At 51.6% G+C, this 17,542-nt stretch overlaps 1 protein-coding gene across 1 annotated transcript in view; it reads left to right on the top strand.

Moving 5' to 3' along the window:
- Positions 1-10,283: 10,283 nt before the first annotated feature.
- LOC147736790 (uncharacterized) overlaps positions 10,284-17,542 on the top strand; it is a 68,007-nt gene continuing 60,748 nt past the window's right edge. The window contains 1 exon segment of the mRNA XM_086952699.1: positions 10,284-12,072. Coding sequence (XP_086808825.1) covers positions 10,284-12,072 — 1,789 coding nt within the window.

Below are 17,542 nucleotides of genomic sequence, written 5' to 3'. Positions count from 1 at the left end.
AGAAGGGGGAGGAGGGGGAGACTGAGGGGGGACTAAGGGGGGATGAGGAGGAGGGGGAGGAGGGGGAAGGAGGACGGAGGAGGAGGGAGGAGGAGGAGGGGGAGGGGTAGAGGGTATGGGAAGGGGGGAAGAAGGGAGGAGGGGGAGGGGGAAGGAGGAGGAGGGGGAGGTGGAAGGAGGAGGAGGGGGCAGAGAAGGAGGAGTAGGGGGAGACTGAGGGGGGAGGAGGAGGAGGGGGAGGGGGGACTGAGGGGGCATGAGGAGGAGGGGGAGGAGGAGGGGGAGGGGGGAGGAGGGGGTAGGAGGAGGAAGAGGAGGAGGAGGAGGGGGAGGGGGTGGGGAAGGGGGGAGGAGGAGGGTGTAGGGGAGGAGGATGGGGAGGTGTAGGAGGAAGGGGAGGAGGAGTAGGAGGGAGAAGGAGGGTGATGGGGAGGCATAGGGGAAGGGTTGGGGGGAGGGGACATTTCCTTCTCCTGAATAACTTTATCTTTATTCATCCTTCTGGAGATTATTCTTGATTTTACACTCAGCCTCCGCTGCTGACTTTGCCCCCGCTCACCCAGGCTCTATTACACTGACAGGACGAGAACAGCTGAGCAGCCGCTGCTCTGACCCGGAAGTGAAGCTGTTCCTGAGCTCTGCACAGAAGGAGAAGCTGGAGCTTTGAAGGAGGAGAGAGGGTGAGACTGAGGGGGGACAGAGGGAGGAGGAGGAGGAGGTGGGGGGGAAGGAGGGGGAGGGGGCGGAGAAGGAGGAGGAGGCGGAGACTGAGGGGGACTAAGTGGGGATAAGGAGGAGGGGGAGGAGGGGGAGGGGGAGGGGGGAGGAGGGAGGAGGAGGAAGAGGAGGAGGAGGAGGAAGAGGGGGAGGGGTAGGGGTAGGAGAAGTGGGGGAAGAAGGGGGAGGGGGAAGGGGAGGTGTAGGAGGAAGGGGAGGAGGGGGAGGCGGAGGGGGGAGGAGGCAGGAGGAGGAAGGGGAGGGAAGGAGGCGGGGGGAGGAGGAGGAGGGGAAGGAGGAGGAACAGAAGGAGGAGGAGGGGAAGGGGGAGGGGGAGGAGAAGGGGGAGGAGGGGGAGACTGAGGGGGGACTAAGGGGGGATGAGGAGGAGGGGGAGGAGGGGGAAGGAGGAGGAGGGGAGGGGGGAGGAGGGAGGAGGAGGAAGAGGAGGAGGAGGAGGGGGAGGGGTAGGGGTAGGGGAAGGGGGGAAGAAGGGAGGAGGGGGAGGGGGAGGGGGGAAGAGGTAGGAGGAGGAAGGGGAGGGGGGAAGGAGGGGGAGGAGGAGGAGGGGGAGGAGGAGGAACAGAAGGAGGAGGAGGGGGAGGAGAAGGGGGAGGAGGGGGAGGGGGAGGGGGAGGTGTAGGGGGAAGGGGAGGAGGAGGGAGAAGGAGGGGATGGGGAGGGGGAGGGGGATGAGGAGGGGTGGGGGGAGGGGGAGGAGGAGGAGTCGGGTGAGGGAGGGGGTGGAGGAGGGGGAGGGAAGGGGGAGGGAAGGGGGAAGGAGGAGGAAGTGGAGGGAGGGGAATGGGCAGTGGAGGAGGAGGCAGTGGAGAGAGGGGAATGGGCAGTGGAGGAGGAGGCAGTGGAGAGAGGAGGGGGAGGAGGGGGAAGGGGAGGGGTAGGGGGAGGAGGAGGTGGAGGGGGCGGAGGAGGAGGGTGAGGGGGCAGAGGAGGAGGTGGGAGGAGCGGGAGGAGGGGAGGGGGTGGGCAGAGGTTGGGGCAGAGGGGGAGGAGGGGCGAGGAGGGAGGGGCAAGGAGGGGCTGGGGCAGAGGGGGGAGGAGTGACTGGGGCAGAGGGGGGAGGAGGGTGGAGGAGGGGTCCGGGGTAGAGGAGGGAGGGGGAGGAGGAGCGAGGAGGGGCTAGGGCAGAGGGGGCAAAGAGGGACTGGGGCAGAGGGGGAAAGGAGCGGCTGGGACAGAGGAGGGGAGGAGCGGCTGGGACACAGGGGGGAGGAGGGGCCGTGGGGGGAGGGGGGCTGGGGCAGAGTGGGAGAGGCTGCTTCCTGTTGTAGGTGCTCCTCGTTATGCTGTTCTCGCCGCTTTGGTGTCTCAGGGGGTATACGCTCACTGGGGATTATGGCCATAGGTAATGCGCAAAGGCTGATCATGGCTGCCATCGGGTGTTCGTGGCTCGCCTTGGCCCACCGCATATGTGTTCGTTACAATTACAATGATTGTGGGGGGGTTTGCAGGGAGTCTTGTGTGTCAGGGCCATCCGGGTCCACTGTGCAGGCCTGACCGCCCGCTGCTCTGCTTGCCCATCATCGCCGCCCCTGGGCTGGGACGCGGTCCCAATGAGGCCTCTTCCATTGGTTGCCCCTGGGGGTGATTGTCAGACGCAGGGAGGCAGCACCAGAAGCCTCCGGTGAAGCAGGCCCTTCAGGACACTCACATCGGTCCGAGGCCCTGAAATGTATGAGCAGCCGGTGCCTCCATGTGGCTCGCGGGGGGACACCTCTTCTCTGCGGAGGCCGAGCTCCTCGTGGCTGGGCTGGGAGGCTCCAGATCAGCTGGGGCCTTCCTGAGCATGTGCAGGGCCCCCGAAGAGCTCCCCATGCTCGTCACCTAGACTCACGCATCCCCAGTAAAGAAAGGCGGTTAGAGACAGAGGAATGGAATATATTCTTATATAGCTTAGATCAAAAAGAGGTTAGACCTGCCAGCAACTGGTTTCAGGCATTTAAAAGAAGGGGAGAGGATCAGACCCTAGGGAAGAGCCATGTTTTAATGTGATTCCTGAACTTGGGTAGAGAGTCCATTTGTCTAATATTCTGAGGAAGCTTGTTCCACAGGAGAGCGGTGGTCACTCTAAATGACCTTCCTCCCATCCTAGATCGCTTAAATCTGCCAGCACTTGAGGAACGAAGTTGTCTTGTGGGGTGGTACCAGAGGAGGGGGAGGAGGGCCCGGGGCAGAGGACGGGGGAGGAGGGGCCGGGGCAGAGGATGGGGAGGAAGGGCCGGGGCAGAAGAGGGGCGGAGGGGGCCGGGGCAGAAGAGGGGGGAGGGGGCCAGGGCAGAGGAGAAGGGCAGAGGAGGGGGAGGAGGGCCCGGGGCAGAGGAGGGGAGAGGAGGGGCTGGGGAAGAGGGGAGAAGAGGGGCCGGGGCAGAGGGGGGAGGTGGGGCCGGGACAGAAGAGGGGGAGGAGGGGCCTGTGGCAGGGGGGAGGCGGGCCGGGGCAGAAGAGGGGGGCCAGGGCAGAGGAGGAGGGAGGAGGGGCCCGGGCAGAGGGGGGAGGAGGGGCCGGGCAGAAGAGGGGGGAGGGGGGCCGGGGCAGAGGAGGGGGGAGGAGGGCAGAGGAGGGGGAGGAGGGCCCGGGGCAGAGGACGGGGAGGAGAGGCCGGGGCAGAAGAGGGGGGGAAGGGGGCTGGGGCAGAGGAGGGGGAGGGGGAAGAGGAGGAGGAGGAGGGCCCAGGGCAGAGTACGGGGGAGGAGGGGCAGGGGCAGAAGAGGGGGGGAGGGGGCCGGGGCAGAAGATGGGGGAGGGGGCCAGGGCAGATAAGGAGGGCAGAGGAGGGGGAGGAGGGCCCGGGGCAGAGGAAGGGGGAGGAGGGGCCGGGGCAGAGGGGGGTGGCGGGGCCCGTGCCAGAGGGGGAGGAGGGGCCTGTGGCAGAGGGGGGAGGAGGGGCCAGGACAGAAGAGGGGAGGAGGGGGCCAGCGCAGAGGGGGTAGGAGGGCCCGGGACAGATGAGGGGCCCAGGGCATAGGAAGGCGGAGGGGGAGGGCCTAGTTGGCATGATATAAAACTAAAAAACAAAAACGAGTGGGTGCAGAGATTTGAGCAGCATTGCAGGGGGCAGCACCAGGCCTCCTGCAGTCCTTGTTTGCAGCAGTGGTAACACTGCATAGTGCAGCACATGAGCTCATACAGATGTGCAGTGCATATGACTTGGGGTCAGATGCAGGGGGCAGCACATGAGCTCATACAGATGTGCAGTGCTATGACTCGGGGTCAGATGCAGGGGGCAGCACATGAGCTCATACAGATGTGCAGTGCTATGACTCGGGGTCAGATGCTGGGGCAGCACATGAGCTCATACAGATGTGCAGTGCTATGACTCGGGGTCAGATGCAGGGTGCAGCACATGAGCTCATACAGATGTGCAGTGCTATGACTCGGGGTCAGATGCAGGGGGCAGCTCATGAGCTCATACAGATGTGCAGTGCTATGACTCGGGGTCAGATGCAGGGGGCAGCACATGCGCTCATACAGATGTGAAGTGCTATGACTTGGGGTCAGATGCATGGTGCAGCACTTGAGCTCATACAGATGTGAAGTGCATATGACTCGGGGTCAGATGCAGGGGGCAGCACATGCGCTCATACAGATGTGAAGTGCTATGACTCAGGGTCAGATGCAGGGTGCAGCACATGAGCTCATACAGATGTGCAGTGCTATGACTCGGGGTCAGATGCAGGGGGCAGCACATGAGCTCATACAGATGTGCAGTGCTATGACTCGGGGTCAGATGCAGGGGGCAGCACATGAGCTCATACAGATGTGCAGTGCTATGACTCGGGGTCAGATGCTGGGGCAGCACATGAGCTCATACAGATGTGCAGTGCTATGACTCGGGGTCAGATGCAGGGTGCAGCACATGAGCTCATACAGATGTGCAGTGCTATGACTCGGGGTCAGATGCAGGGGGCAGCACATGAGCTCATACAGATGTGCAGTGCTATGACCATGGGTCAGATGCAGGGGGCAGCACATGCGCTCATACAGATGTGAAGTGCTATGACTTGGGGTCAGATGCATGGTGCAGCACATGAGCTCATACAGATGTGAAGTGCATATGACTCGGGGTCAGATGCAGGGGGCAGCACATAATGCTCACACAGTCGTACGACCCACAGCGGGGTAAGTTAGGCGTTCGATGAAGTGTGCATGCCAGGAGCCTGTCACACTCATCGTGCAATCTAGGAAGTGTGAATGCAGTTCTTGTACTGCCAGCTCTCATAGTATCCCTCTCTGAAGGGGTATTTACTGAGGGGCTATTGGCCCTTGGAGTATCTTGGGGGTCAAAGGCTCTCTGTCCCCCTCCTGCTGCCCCTCCCTCCGTTCATTTAGGGGTGTCTCACCCAAGGCTCACTGACGGAGGCAGAACAGGCATCAGGGGGCCACAGGTAACGAGAGTAGAGGGGGTGAAGTTTGTTACCGTAAATATAGCCCCTTACACCATTGCATTCCTGCTACAGCAACGGAAAATCAAAGCACTGCTCGGAGGATTTTCACAGTCCCATCTAATAACTCCCCTTTATTTCTCTTCCCCTGCCTTGTCCGTCTTCACTTCTATATATGTATAACCCTCTCCAGCTCGGCAGGTACCTGTGACCCTGCTGAGTAAGATAATGGGACCGGCCAGGATACAGGAGATGCACTGAGACTTAAAGAGAAGAGAAGAGCGAGAGACATGAGGTGGAAGGGAGAGACGGGAATGATGTAGAAAGATATGTGAGGTGGAGAGGATAAGATATAGAAACATGCGAGGTAGCCGGAAGGAAAGATGAAGAGTGGTAGATAGAGGAGGACGTGAAAGAGAAAGAGATTTCAAATTGATGACCTGAACTCTGACCCTAGAGATTATGAATTTGCCAAGTTAATGGTGTTGAATTTACACCAACTCAGCTCACATGAAAGGAAATACCTCGGATCTGATCTGTGCCTATAATTTGCATCAACCAAATTTCACTCATCCTTGCATATGGTCCGATCATTATTTGATCAAGATTTGTATTCAGTAGATTTTCGTAACTTGATCCACAAGAGGAAATGTAAACATATGCAAATGGCGACAGATTAATACAGAGCCAGTGTTATCAACACTCTCGCAATCCCCCACTTCCCATTAATTGAAGACATTCTTTCCAAAGAAAAAGTATCCACTCTGTGGCTCAGACAGGCCACGTGACCCACACCCCTCAAATCCATCCGCGTGTTATAAACCTCACCAAGCCAGTGCCCTGATTCAAACCAGAGCTAAAGGAGGCGAAACCTGCATTGAGTCGAGACTGGCAGAAATGAGATGATGAAGAGAGGAAAAAACACATTAAAAACTGAACTTTCAGAACATAAAGGCAAAACCTCTACATGAACACTCCTCTTACTAGGCTATTAAAATCTTAGGAGCAAATAATAAACAAAAAGATTTTTGATATCCTGAATGATTTGTCGTCCCCAGATAAAATCAGAACTACCCTGTTTCCTATCGAAGCATTCTGTAACACTCGAAATCATTTTTTTATTAACAAAAAACAGCAATAATTCTGAAGTTGAGTCTGAAAAGAACTCTCCTCTCCTTATCCTTGTTTGAAGAAATAAACAAGGTCAAATCTGACAAGGTCAAATCTGCTCACCAACTGACCCTTGCCCTCCAGGAGTCATGGAACCTCTGACCTCAGCAATCTTATGCAGAGCATTTTCAGCAAATTAATAACTAAAGCGATCGATTCAAGTGCGTTTAAAAATGCTGTAGTGCTTCTGTTACTGAAATAGATGGGAGATGTCCCGGAGATACTCAAGAATCACAAACCTAGAGCTAAAAGTCTGGGAGGGATGGACGATAATAACTACCAGCAGTAGGCTCTCAATGCATATTTATACTGAAAGTACTTACGAAAATAACGCCACCGCTCCCACTTTAGGCAACAAAAGCAATAGCGGTGCCCGCAGTCCTATCTAGATCGCATTATGCCAACCGAGTATATGTAAGATTATCCAATAACACATTCATAGACTACAAGTAATTCACAGCGACGCTGCTTGTTTACTACATCATCTTCAGAGGTGGGCACGCGCCACACCTATATTGAAATAACAAATCCACTATCAGACCCTCTGCCTCACCTTCAAAGGGTTGAGATTGCAAGGCAGGTGGAAATGCATACACCCGTACAAAACCTATGATCTCACTTGTTGAATATTAACAAAACTGAGATTGTAATTCTAAAGAATAGGATCAATCTTTGGAGCCAACGTTACTCGCCAACAAAAATGAAATTGTTACCGGAGCCTAAACCCTCAGCTAAAAGCTGGGCGTGATAATCGATAATAATCTTGAAATCTTTTTCAGTTTAATAGTCAATAAAGGCAATTCATACGTAAGGCAGTCAGGCAAAATCATCCGTTATTGAACGAATACAGCAAAGGTCAACTGACCCACGAGCGCCAATCCGTCCTATCATCACTGATCTAGAATGGGCAAACCTTAACCCCGAACCTTCAAATCACACCCCCACCCCCACCCCCTGAGCGTTCATAGTAGATACAATAGAGATTGATCTTGTTAACAGAGTCAGTCTGAGCATGGCAGTCCACCGTAGAGCATCATCTTCCCAGCTGTAAGAGTTTCTCTCCCCTCCCCTTGGCGTCATTCGCTCACCTCCATTCTCTCTGGCATGTCCCCCTCTAGAGAACATGTATAAGTGAGTAGGCCCTGAATTATCTCAGCCCAGGTGGCGAGGGCCTCCTATGCTTTGGGGTCTCTTCTCGTCCTTCTCAAGTGGAAATTTAAACCTATGCAAACGCCAGACCCACTCCACTGGATCAACCTCCCAAGCCCTCCTCATCGGAGCCCGGGGACTCATCCAGTGGATTGCAGCTACCCTCTTAGCTATAAGGAGCCTCGCATAGTGTACTGGCTACTGAGCTTCCTTTTTGGGTTCTCTGGAAGAAGGCCCAGCAGACATGCACATAAAGGAATCTCCCAGCCAATGGCCTCCTGTAATTCAACTAAAACCTCAGCCCAAAAGCCCTATATCTTTGGGCAGTGCCAAAAGCCCTGTATCCTTGGGCAGTGCCAAAAGCCCTGTATCCTTGGGCAGTGCCAAAAGCCCTGTATCATTGGGCAGTGTGAAAAGCCCTGTATCATTGGGCAGTGCCAAAAGCCCTGTATCCTTGGGCAGTGCCAAAAGCCCTGTATCCTTGGGCAGTGCCAAAAGCCCTGTATCCCTCGGCAGTGCCAAAAGCCCTGTATCATTGGGCAGTGCCAAAAGCCCTGTATCCTTGGGCAGTACCAAAAGCCCTGTATCATTGGGCAGTGCCAGATCACGTGTAGAAAGTCTGCGATCTCTGTGTGGTAGTTCTGGTCTCTAGTGGGATATGTACTGTGCAGGCGCTTGGGGGAGAGGTAGGTCATGTGTATAATATTTTATTGTTTTAGCTTAAAACGAGCAGACACCGCCACCCTTTTTATTCTCGTATTTATCCTGAGCCACTGGGTCTTCAATATGCCGCTGCCAAGCCGTTTCAATTGGAAGGGGCTTTAGTCATTTATCGGAGCGTACTGCCCAATATAAGTGTGTAATTAAGACCCCGACATTGACAACAATGTATAGAGTGTTAGTGTGTTCTGGAAACGAGCTTGTTTAGTTTAGCGTCTTCTGAGGTGGGCAAACGTCACACCTATATTAAAATAACAAATCCGCTCTAAGACCCTCTGCCTCACCTCAAGCCCCTTACTTCATTGCAGGCCAGGTGGAGATGCATACACCCCTACAAAACTTACAATCTCACTTGAATTTACTTGCTATTCCAAAATTATAGAAGATCAGATCAGGAGGTTGCAGCTTTGGTACAAGCTCCTTCCATAGGGAACTCTCTCCCGGTTAAATACATTTGAATCTAACTTAAGTGTTTTCCCAGAAATATGATAACCCACAAGCCTACTAATACTACATTCTTGTCTGATTTGTTGTCTTCTCTTTGTCTTCTCTTTTATGAATTTCTGATTCAGTGCCAAGAAACCCCAGGTTGAACATGCTCTCTATAAATGCAAGGACATAAGCAGCATTTTGTAGAGGTTTGGTATGTTGGGGCGTGCTTCAGTCACTTAACCGAATATTGCAAAAGAGAGCTGTACAGTGCCAGTGAGGATGATTGCGCAGTCTTGTCTGTTTTATAAACCTTCGATTGCTGCAGTTCTCTTTTTTAGGTCGCACAGTGTGTAATTTGGACAGAGCAAGGAACAGACATAGGCCCTGATTTAGATCTTGGCGGTATTCCCTCCGTCACTCCACGGCAGCAGCTTCAAGTACTCCGTTGAGTTGCCGGTATCCCGCCTGCTGTATTTAGGTGTGTGCTGGCTGAACCATTTTACTCACCGGCAGACTGTTTTCCGTCGCATAAGTGGCACACACCCGGACTCGGCGGTCTCCTCTGCTGGCTAACATAACTCCGTCCCCATCAGGCCAGCCGTATTGTGCCAAGCCTATTTAGATATCCCTGTTGTGCTGGGGTTGTCCTAGCTGCAGTTTGCTGATGGAGTGAGTCCCTGGTGGAGTGGAGACTGGTAAGTACTACTTATTAATGTGTCCATACATATATGTTGTATGTGCTTCTAAATACATATGTACATAGTGTCATGCCCCTTTTTGTTACATATTGTATGCCACACAAACAACATTCCCACGCTATTGAATGCACACCCACAGGCATCACAGCAATAATATATTTTTTCAAGATTCAATACAGATGTATTCATTTGACCTTTTTAAATTATTAAATGATGACTACTGCATTGCACAGGAGAAAAAAATTGAATGTAAGAGCAATGCAAAAATACGTAAGGCTACAGCAATTGTCAACATATGATTCATAGTAAGACAAATGTAAAAGTAGCTTACCTCAGATCCCGGCGACAACGGAGTCATTTGGCATCGTGGTGCTGTCGAAGCAGCAAAGGTGGAACCTGGATGAAGGGATTAAAGACAGAAACAGTAGTGGAAAACACAAAAAAGTTAAGTTTTTATTCCTCATTTCCTTTGATTCCAACGCAAATTAGGTGGGATTCCAGCCATAGTTGGTTCGACGGAAAGCTACAGCGTGATTAGCTCGCCGATCATCTTGGCTGGAGTGCCTCCAACAGCTGATTCTGCCTCTTACACCCTCAATGCAGTTGAAAATTCCTGGCAGAGTCGGTTGAACTCTGGCGTTCTTTTCTCTATGGACCCGTCAACATCTAAATAGAGTGGATGAACCGCCAAGAAGGCATGCAAGTTGAAACAGAGATGGCTAAACCATACTGCCAAGATCGAAATCAAGCTTATTGTGCTGGAAACACATTTCAAATCAGTTTCTTTCTTAATGCATGGACTAGGTTATGGGCATTGTGAAAATCTAATGATTGCATTTTTGGGTGGTTTTAGACATGAGCGATGTTCTCTGATCACACCGGGCTTGGTGAGACGGGAAGGAATATTTTGACCTAACTGTCCTGTGATAACGTGTTGTGTTTCTCTTTTCCTTCTCTCTGCAGACACTTGAGACTTGAAAATCAAAGTACCAGAATGGGGAGAAGACGGGCTCCAGGAAAGAAAGTGACAACGCAGTGTTCACGTGAATCCGTAAGAGCCACAGTCCCATCTTTACCTCTCCATAACATCTCCACTTCAGGATCCCAAAATGATGCTCAGAGGGACAGGGACCTGGAACCGCTTTTGGAGGACCTGCCCCACATTATCCTTCTATCCATGCTGGAGGAGTTGGAAGCCAAACTGGATAACTTGCTGAATACTGTGGAGGACGTACCTTCTAGAGTCGCTGGGCTGATTAACAAAATCAGGATAGAAAAGGATCAAGGTTACCTAGATAATGGTGGAGTGTCTTTGGAGGTGGTTTGTCTAGCGAGCATTAGAGATTGTGCTGTTAGCCAGTCTCCGGCGACACCTCAACTGGACAGGCCAGTGGAACCGAGCTTGTGTCTTCAGACAGTGTGCTATGATGGGCATGCACTAAAGCAGGAGTGTACGCTCTCTTCTCCAACCAATATTCAAGGGCGTCCAGAGGAGCCAAACCTTTGTCTACAGCCAATGCTTCTACATCGATGTGACCCACAGCAGGACCAGTGCTTGCAACCTGGGTTTCCAGATGTACACGAGTCGAAGCGAGACCAGTGCTTGCAACCTGGTTTTCCAGATGTACACGAGTCGAAGCGAGACCAACGCAAGCAGCCTCGGTTTCCAGATGTACATGAGTCGCAGCAGGAAGAGTGCATGCAGCCTGGGTTTCCAGATGTACACGAGTCGCAACGAGACCAGTGCATGCAACCTGGGTTTCCAGATAGAAATGGACTACAGCTGGATTGTACTTTATCCATATGCCCTCAGACAGATCCTCCAGGCAGATCACTGGAGGCAAGCCTGTGTCTTCCCTCACAATTTGTTGTTGGCCAGGCACCAGAGCAAGACCAGAGGGTACAGTCAGCGTTCACAGAAGAGAGGGAACCAGAAGCGCCCCTGAAGCAAGAAGCATCCCCATTGTCTACTAATAGATGGGACCAGCAACAGAACCTCTACCCACACCCGCTATTTCCTGAAGGACTCGAACCACAGCAAAACCCCCGTATACAACCCACGCTGCCAGATGGGACGGAACCTGAGGATCCCTTGGAGGAAGAATTGATATGTTTTTATTTCCAAGATCCCCAGGAGAACCGCACCCTACAACCCGTGTCACCTGATGGGATGTCATCAGATGAACACTTATAGTCTGAGCTATTGTCCTTTCATGAGTTGGTGTCACAACAAACCCAGCGCCTACAGCAACACTTATGCTTGAAGCAGGAACTTCCTTATGCACAGGATCCAAACGTGAACTACGAGCTAGAATCTATGCGCCCTGAAGCACAGGAACCAGAGCAGAAGGACAAGCTAGATCAGACCTGTGCAGATGCACCAGGTTCAGATCAGAACAACACGGTGGAATCACTGCACACTGCTGCACTGGATCGAGAGAGAGAATCGGTGCTTCCTGAAGCACAAAAAACAGATCAGAACAAAACAGTGGAACCACTACACCTAGAGGAGCAGGATTCAAATCTGAAGTACACGCTAGAACCAGCCTGTACTGATGCACAGGGCTCAGATCAGAGCTATATACTCAAACCACTGCATCCTGAATCACAGCATCAACATCAGAACAGCAAGGCAGAACTGCTCTGTCCTGAAGAGCAGGATCAGCCTGTGCCCCCATCATGCGTAGAACTGGATACAAATACTGCAGATGAAGACGCCCCCTCAGACTCAATGGAGACAGGACCAACACAGTCATATTTATTGCTGTCCAAAGTCACCCCAGGTATGTGTTTCGCTATACATGGACACGCGGAGTGCATACTAACACATGTAACCTCTTTAGGATGCATATTAGCAGGTTTTAGAAAGTCTCTGAGGGGATCATTTGCTGTTGGGTGAACCCCCTGAGCGATACTGACCCCCAGTGTACACAGGGTGCAGATGTGCCCCTGCACTCTTCTCTGTTTCCACACAGGACTGCATCCTTCCTGTGCAGAAACAGGCCTGGTTATGGGACTCTGCATGAGACAAATAGGACAGTAGCTCTTGTCCTTCCTTGACCGTCCCTATTCCAGCTGAGGTACTGGAAATAGCGCAATTCATGGGAGAAATTACTGGCCAGACTCACACGTAATAGTCGGATAAAAGTGATGTGGTGTTCATTGAGAATAGCCGACATGCACAGTCTAGAGAGGGAACTGTGTTTCCAGTTGCACAGTTACATTGGGTAAGACGCAGTCGTCTCCAGTTCCTGATATAAAAATCCTAGTCAGTATTCAGCTTCAACAGCAGGGCCGACCAGGGATGTTCTTGCCCCTGCAGGGTTCTCCAAGAGTGCACACGGCCTTGTTGTGAAAGACAGATACACTACGTGATTCGCTGTATGTGACTTGTGAGTTCACCCACCCGAATTCTAGCTCAGTCCCAAGTGTGCTATTAATGGTTTTAAGGGAAGATAAAAGTAGCCATGGTCTCCCTACAGCAGCATCCTGCCTTTAGTAAACTCTTTAACTATGTAAAATGTCATCGCATCATCACACGTAACATGCTGAGTTAGGGTTTGCACACCCGTAGTGCGAGTTATGTATTGTGGTTCTAACTATAACTTGCATATTGCAGTGGTTTGATCAGTTTTATGTTTCAACTATAAATGCACTTTACCCTTGTTTTTTAAGAATTTATTTTTTTATTTTTTTAAAGATCCATTAAGGTGTTATAACAAAACCAACTATAATTTGACTTTAACCTTATTCAGTGAAAATATATTAGGGATAAAGTACCTCCGGCCACACATTATAAGGATATTGCATGTCACCGAGGAGTTCCACAACTATATAGAGGAATGAGGCCGAAGGCAGAGTTACTTTATAAGGTTATTGGACTCCGAGGTGACTCGCAGTAATCTTATAATGTGCGCCAGGTGGTACTTTATCTCATATAATACATGTTCACACCATCACCTTTCCCACAAACCACTTAAAACCTTGTTACGTAGCTCTTTCATATGAAAGAGCAAACATGTTTGCAAACAAGAAGAATAAAAATAAAGCCTCTAGTGCAAAATTAAATGCATCAAAAACCTGTGGGATATTTTTTGCACACAAATATTAGAAACAGTTCAATACAAGTCATAAAAAAGCTGCAGTACCTCCGAACATGTAGAAACATGCAGAAAGATTCCATGATTCCACCTTTCCTCTATCTAAGGAGTTGAAAAAAATAAGCATGTTCTCTTTGCTTGTCACAGTAAACTAGCAAAATGAAGCAGAAGAAAGAAAATCAGCGTTCCATTTGTTGCTTTAAACAGCTGCTTCAATTATGTTTTGTTAGACCTGGCATCATTGCTGTGGGTCTCCCTTCATCTTTTCTCTTCCTATCTTTTATGTTGGCTGGATTTAGATGCTCTGGGCGCTGTGCCACTGCTAATCAGTGCCACAGAGCGAATGGTCCCCAGTGTAAAGATGACTGTATGAATTAGGATAACCATAATGCCTAGGTCTGTGTAGCATGTTCTAATAGCGAGTTAACCCTTCATTTCACTGTTACTATTGTGAAGCTATCCGTTCTCATTGGCCAGAATCGGCAGGCTGACGATTACCTTCTATAATCCTATCTGACCCCCATAAACTGATCGTGTGATATGTTTATGCTCAGGACATTGAGATACACCTTTTAGTAAGAACCATTTATATATCCCATGTTCGAAAATGGCTCTTCTGGAAACACGGTATTTTCTTGCCTGAGCTTTCCTGTAGGATTTGCTAGTATGTGTAGTGGCCGTCTGGTTTTGGAACAGCAGGGCCAGCTGGGTCAGACCTGGCTGGAGAGAGAGATCGGTATTCAGGGAAGGGTGACTCTTTGTATTGTATTGTATTGCATGTTGGATTTATGTAGCGCTTATAACCCAGGGGTCTCTAAGCGCTTGCCTTGGGAACCCGTCCAGGCTTTTCCCTGTGAGATAGCCCCTACAGGGCATCCCCAAGGTGAAAGCCAGGCATCCCGCCGCAGGGGGCCGTTGTGGAGATTAAGCAAGCTTAATGCCCAGAGTTGCAGAGTGTGAACCCATGATTAGGTCAGGCACCGAAGCGAGAATTATCGAGTCCGTGGACATTTGAGCTCAAGACCCTGCCGCGTCGGGAATAGAACCCTGGTCCCGGGTCTGACCTCTGCTTCAGGGTCTGCCTGCTCTAACCAGTAAGCCACACTTCTCTTTGATCTGAGCAAGGCCGTGCCTGGAAAAGTGAATGATAGCTCCACCCCCACACTGGGCGTCTGATAGCAGACCCCCGCATTCTGAAAGGGCAAGATGTTGCCTCGTAAACCAAGTGCTCCCCGACCCCACCAAACTGGTTCTGACTGGATTTAGTGATTTGTGGCTTTAGAGAACAAAGACTTTTTAGGTATAAAATGCTGCGCTGGAACCTTGTCCAGGTGTTTTCTTCTGGATGTCAAGACGAAACTCTGTCCGGGATAACAGAGGAAAGGACTTTTGAAACTTTCACCAAGCATGCTGAAGAAACTTCCAGAGGGCCTGAATGGAGAGCGCCTCCTGCCGAAGTCTCAGGGACATTAGACTTCACCCCGTCTGCCGTTGGAATTCCTGTGCGTGGAATTCTGCTTACAGGTGAGGCCTCCGTCGAGCAATCCAGAGCCTCTAGTTCTACTGTGAGGAACACGGACTGGGAATCTTCACTGAATCTGTGTGGGCCGCTGCAGCTAAGAGAGAGCTATCACCGCTGAGAGCCTGCCTGAATTTGAACCTTCAGAACCTTTGCTGAATATGTGCGGCCGCTGCAGCTAAGAGACTGCAGCCGCTGAGTGCCCACCATTGTGCCAGCCTGGTCGAGACCATCCTTTGTCCTGTGGGCTGCCGTAGCTAAGAGATGGCTGCTGCAGCTGAGTGCCCGCACCTTTGCCAACTTTGTATCATCATGATTCATCCTGTGGGCCACCGCAGCTAAGAGAGAGCTGCTGACACTCAGTGCCCGCAATTTTGCCAACTTTGCATCATTGGGATCTGTCCTGTGGGCTGCCGCAGCTAAGAAAGAGCTGCTGCCGCTTAGCGCCCGCACCTTTGCCAACGTTGCCTCATCGTGATTTGTCCTTGGGGCCATCGCAGCTAAGAAAGAGCTGCTGCCGCTGAGTGCTTGCATCTTGGTCACCATTGTTGAGGACTGTCACTATCGTCTCGTGGGCCGCCGTAGCTAAGCGAAAGCTCTTGCCACTGTGAGACCACCACGGAGCTGCAAGATGAGAGTCATCACCACCACCAGCTTGGCCCGTCGCAGACGCGTGCTGCTGTTGCTGAGAGCCCGCCTGTCCCTGAGTGCCTGAATCATTGTGGGTGCATGCTACGGACCCCTGCAGCCAGGACTTGTGCTCGCTGGGAGTCGGCCTGTCACCATCTTCGCTTTTTTGAGAAGCTGCGTGCTGTAGCCCCTTTCAACGGCAGGTATCTGGTGCGCAATGGGTCGCGTAGGCCCCGGCCTTGAACTCAGTCAGTGTCACGTCTGGTGAATACGTTATTGCCTTTTTGAGTCCCTACTGGTTTACGTGCATTGTAGCTTGTTAAAATGCTTTGAGAGTATAGAGTTAAACCTTAGATAAAGATATTATTGTGCATGGTCATAAATGCTTCACACACTGCCTCTGATATAGGCCTAACTGCTCGTGCTACCTTATCACAGGGTTGATCAGGGGTTGTCAAAGGGGGTAGGCCACTTGCCCTGACTTAGGAAGAAGGGTCCCTATTTGGACATTGGCGCCAGCGATTACTAACTAGAGACCCCCATTTCTAACATGTTTCATGACCTGACCTGCCATTCACCCGGGCTGCTGGCTCTTGCAGCTGGCATTTATTTATTTATTTTATTTATTTTATGTTCTTCTATAGCGCAGGAATCGACCCCGAAGGGTATCTCCGCGCTTATGGTCTTCCAAGATGCCAGATCGAAATCATAGTCATAGAGTGCCCTAGATCTTACACAGCCGGAAATAGATGTGTCTTCAGGGATTTCCTGAAGGCATAAAAGTTAGTAATTTGTCTTAGGATGAGGGGCAAAGTGTTCCACAGAGTAGGGCCCCTATAGGACAGGGCACGACCCCCTTGTCTTGCCTTCTTAATACGAGGGACCTGAAGCAATAATTGGTTGCTAGAGTGCAACGAACGGGTCGGAATATACAGCCGAAATAATTCAGCCAGATATTTAGGGCCAGATCCATGAAGACATCTGTGGATTACACAACACACTTTAAACTCAATCCGCTGGCGGATGGGCAGCCAACGGAGTTTATGCAGAAGGGGGCGTGAAGAGGACCTGGGAGGAGCGTCAAGAACTAATCTGGCCGCAGTATTCTGGACCACCTGCAGACGGCTCAATTGTTCCTCGTTGGCTGATAGGAGCAGTCCATCGCAGTAATCCAATCTACTGACGACCAGTGCCTGAACCAGCGTTTTCCTGTAGCAGTCATCCAGGAACAGGAACACACGCCTCAGGAGCCCAATGGTCCTGAAACAGGTTCCCGCCACCAGATTCACATGTTCCTTTAGTAGTAACGCCTGGTCAAGCCGTACCCCCAGGTTTTTTACTATCTGCTTAGGACAAGGAGCAGATTCTAGATCCAGGGGCCACCACTCAGGCGACCACAAGAGGGGGGGCTTCTCCAAAAAGCATGACCTCCGTCTTGCCCACATTGCATTGTAGGCAATTGGAGGCCATCCAATCAGTTACTGCTCTCATACCAGTGGAAAATGCGTGTTTAATTGCCGGTGTCAGGGTATGGAAGGGGAACAGAAGCTGAGTATCGTCAGCATACGATACTGGAGTGAACCCATATTCTCTCACAATATCCGCCAGGGGGGCCACATACACATTAAAGAGTGTGGGGCTTAGGCATGAGCCCTGAGGGACCCCCTTAGTGAGCTCTATAGAGATCGATTGATGGGAGCCCAACCTGACAGTTTGTGATTGGCCCAAGAGAAAGCTCTTAAGCCAGGCCAGAGCCGAGCCGCCTAACCCCACCTTCCACAGATGACCGAGAAGAATATCATGAGAAACCGTGTCAAAGGCAGCGGACAAATCCAACAGCACCAAGATCATGGAGCCCCCTCTATCCTGTGCCATCCTGATGGTATTGGTCACGGAGAGGAGGGCCGACTCGGTGCTGTGGTTAGGTCTGAACCCAGATTGAGAATTCCAGACCACCCGCTGCCTCGATGAACTTAGACAGATGGGTATTCACATGTTTCTCGG

The sequence above is a fragment of the Lissotriton vulgaris genome, chromosome 1_2 (genome assembly GCF_964263255.1).
Source record: "Lissotriton vulgaris chromosome 1_2, aLisVul1.2, whole genome shotgun sequence".
NCBI lineage: Eukaryota > Metazoa > Chordata > Amphibia > Caudata > Salamandridae > Lissotriton > Lissotriton vulgaris.
The sequence above is the reverse complement of the archived record's forward strand: the minus strand, read 5'-3'. Positions and strand labels throughout refer to the sequence as shown.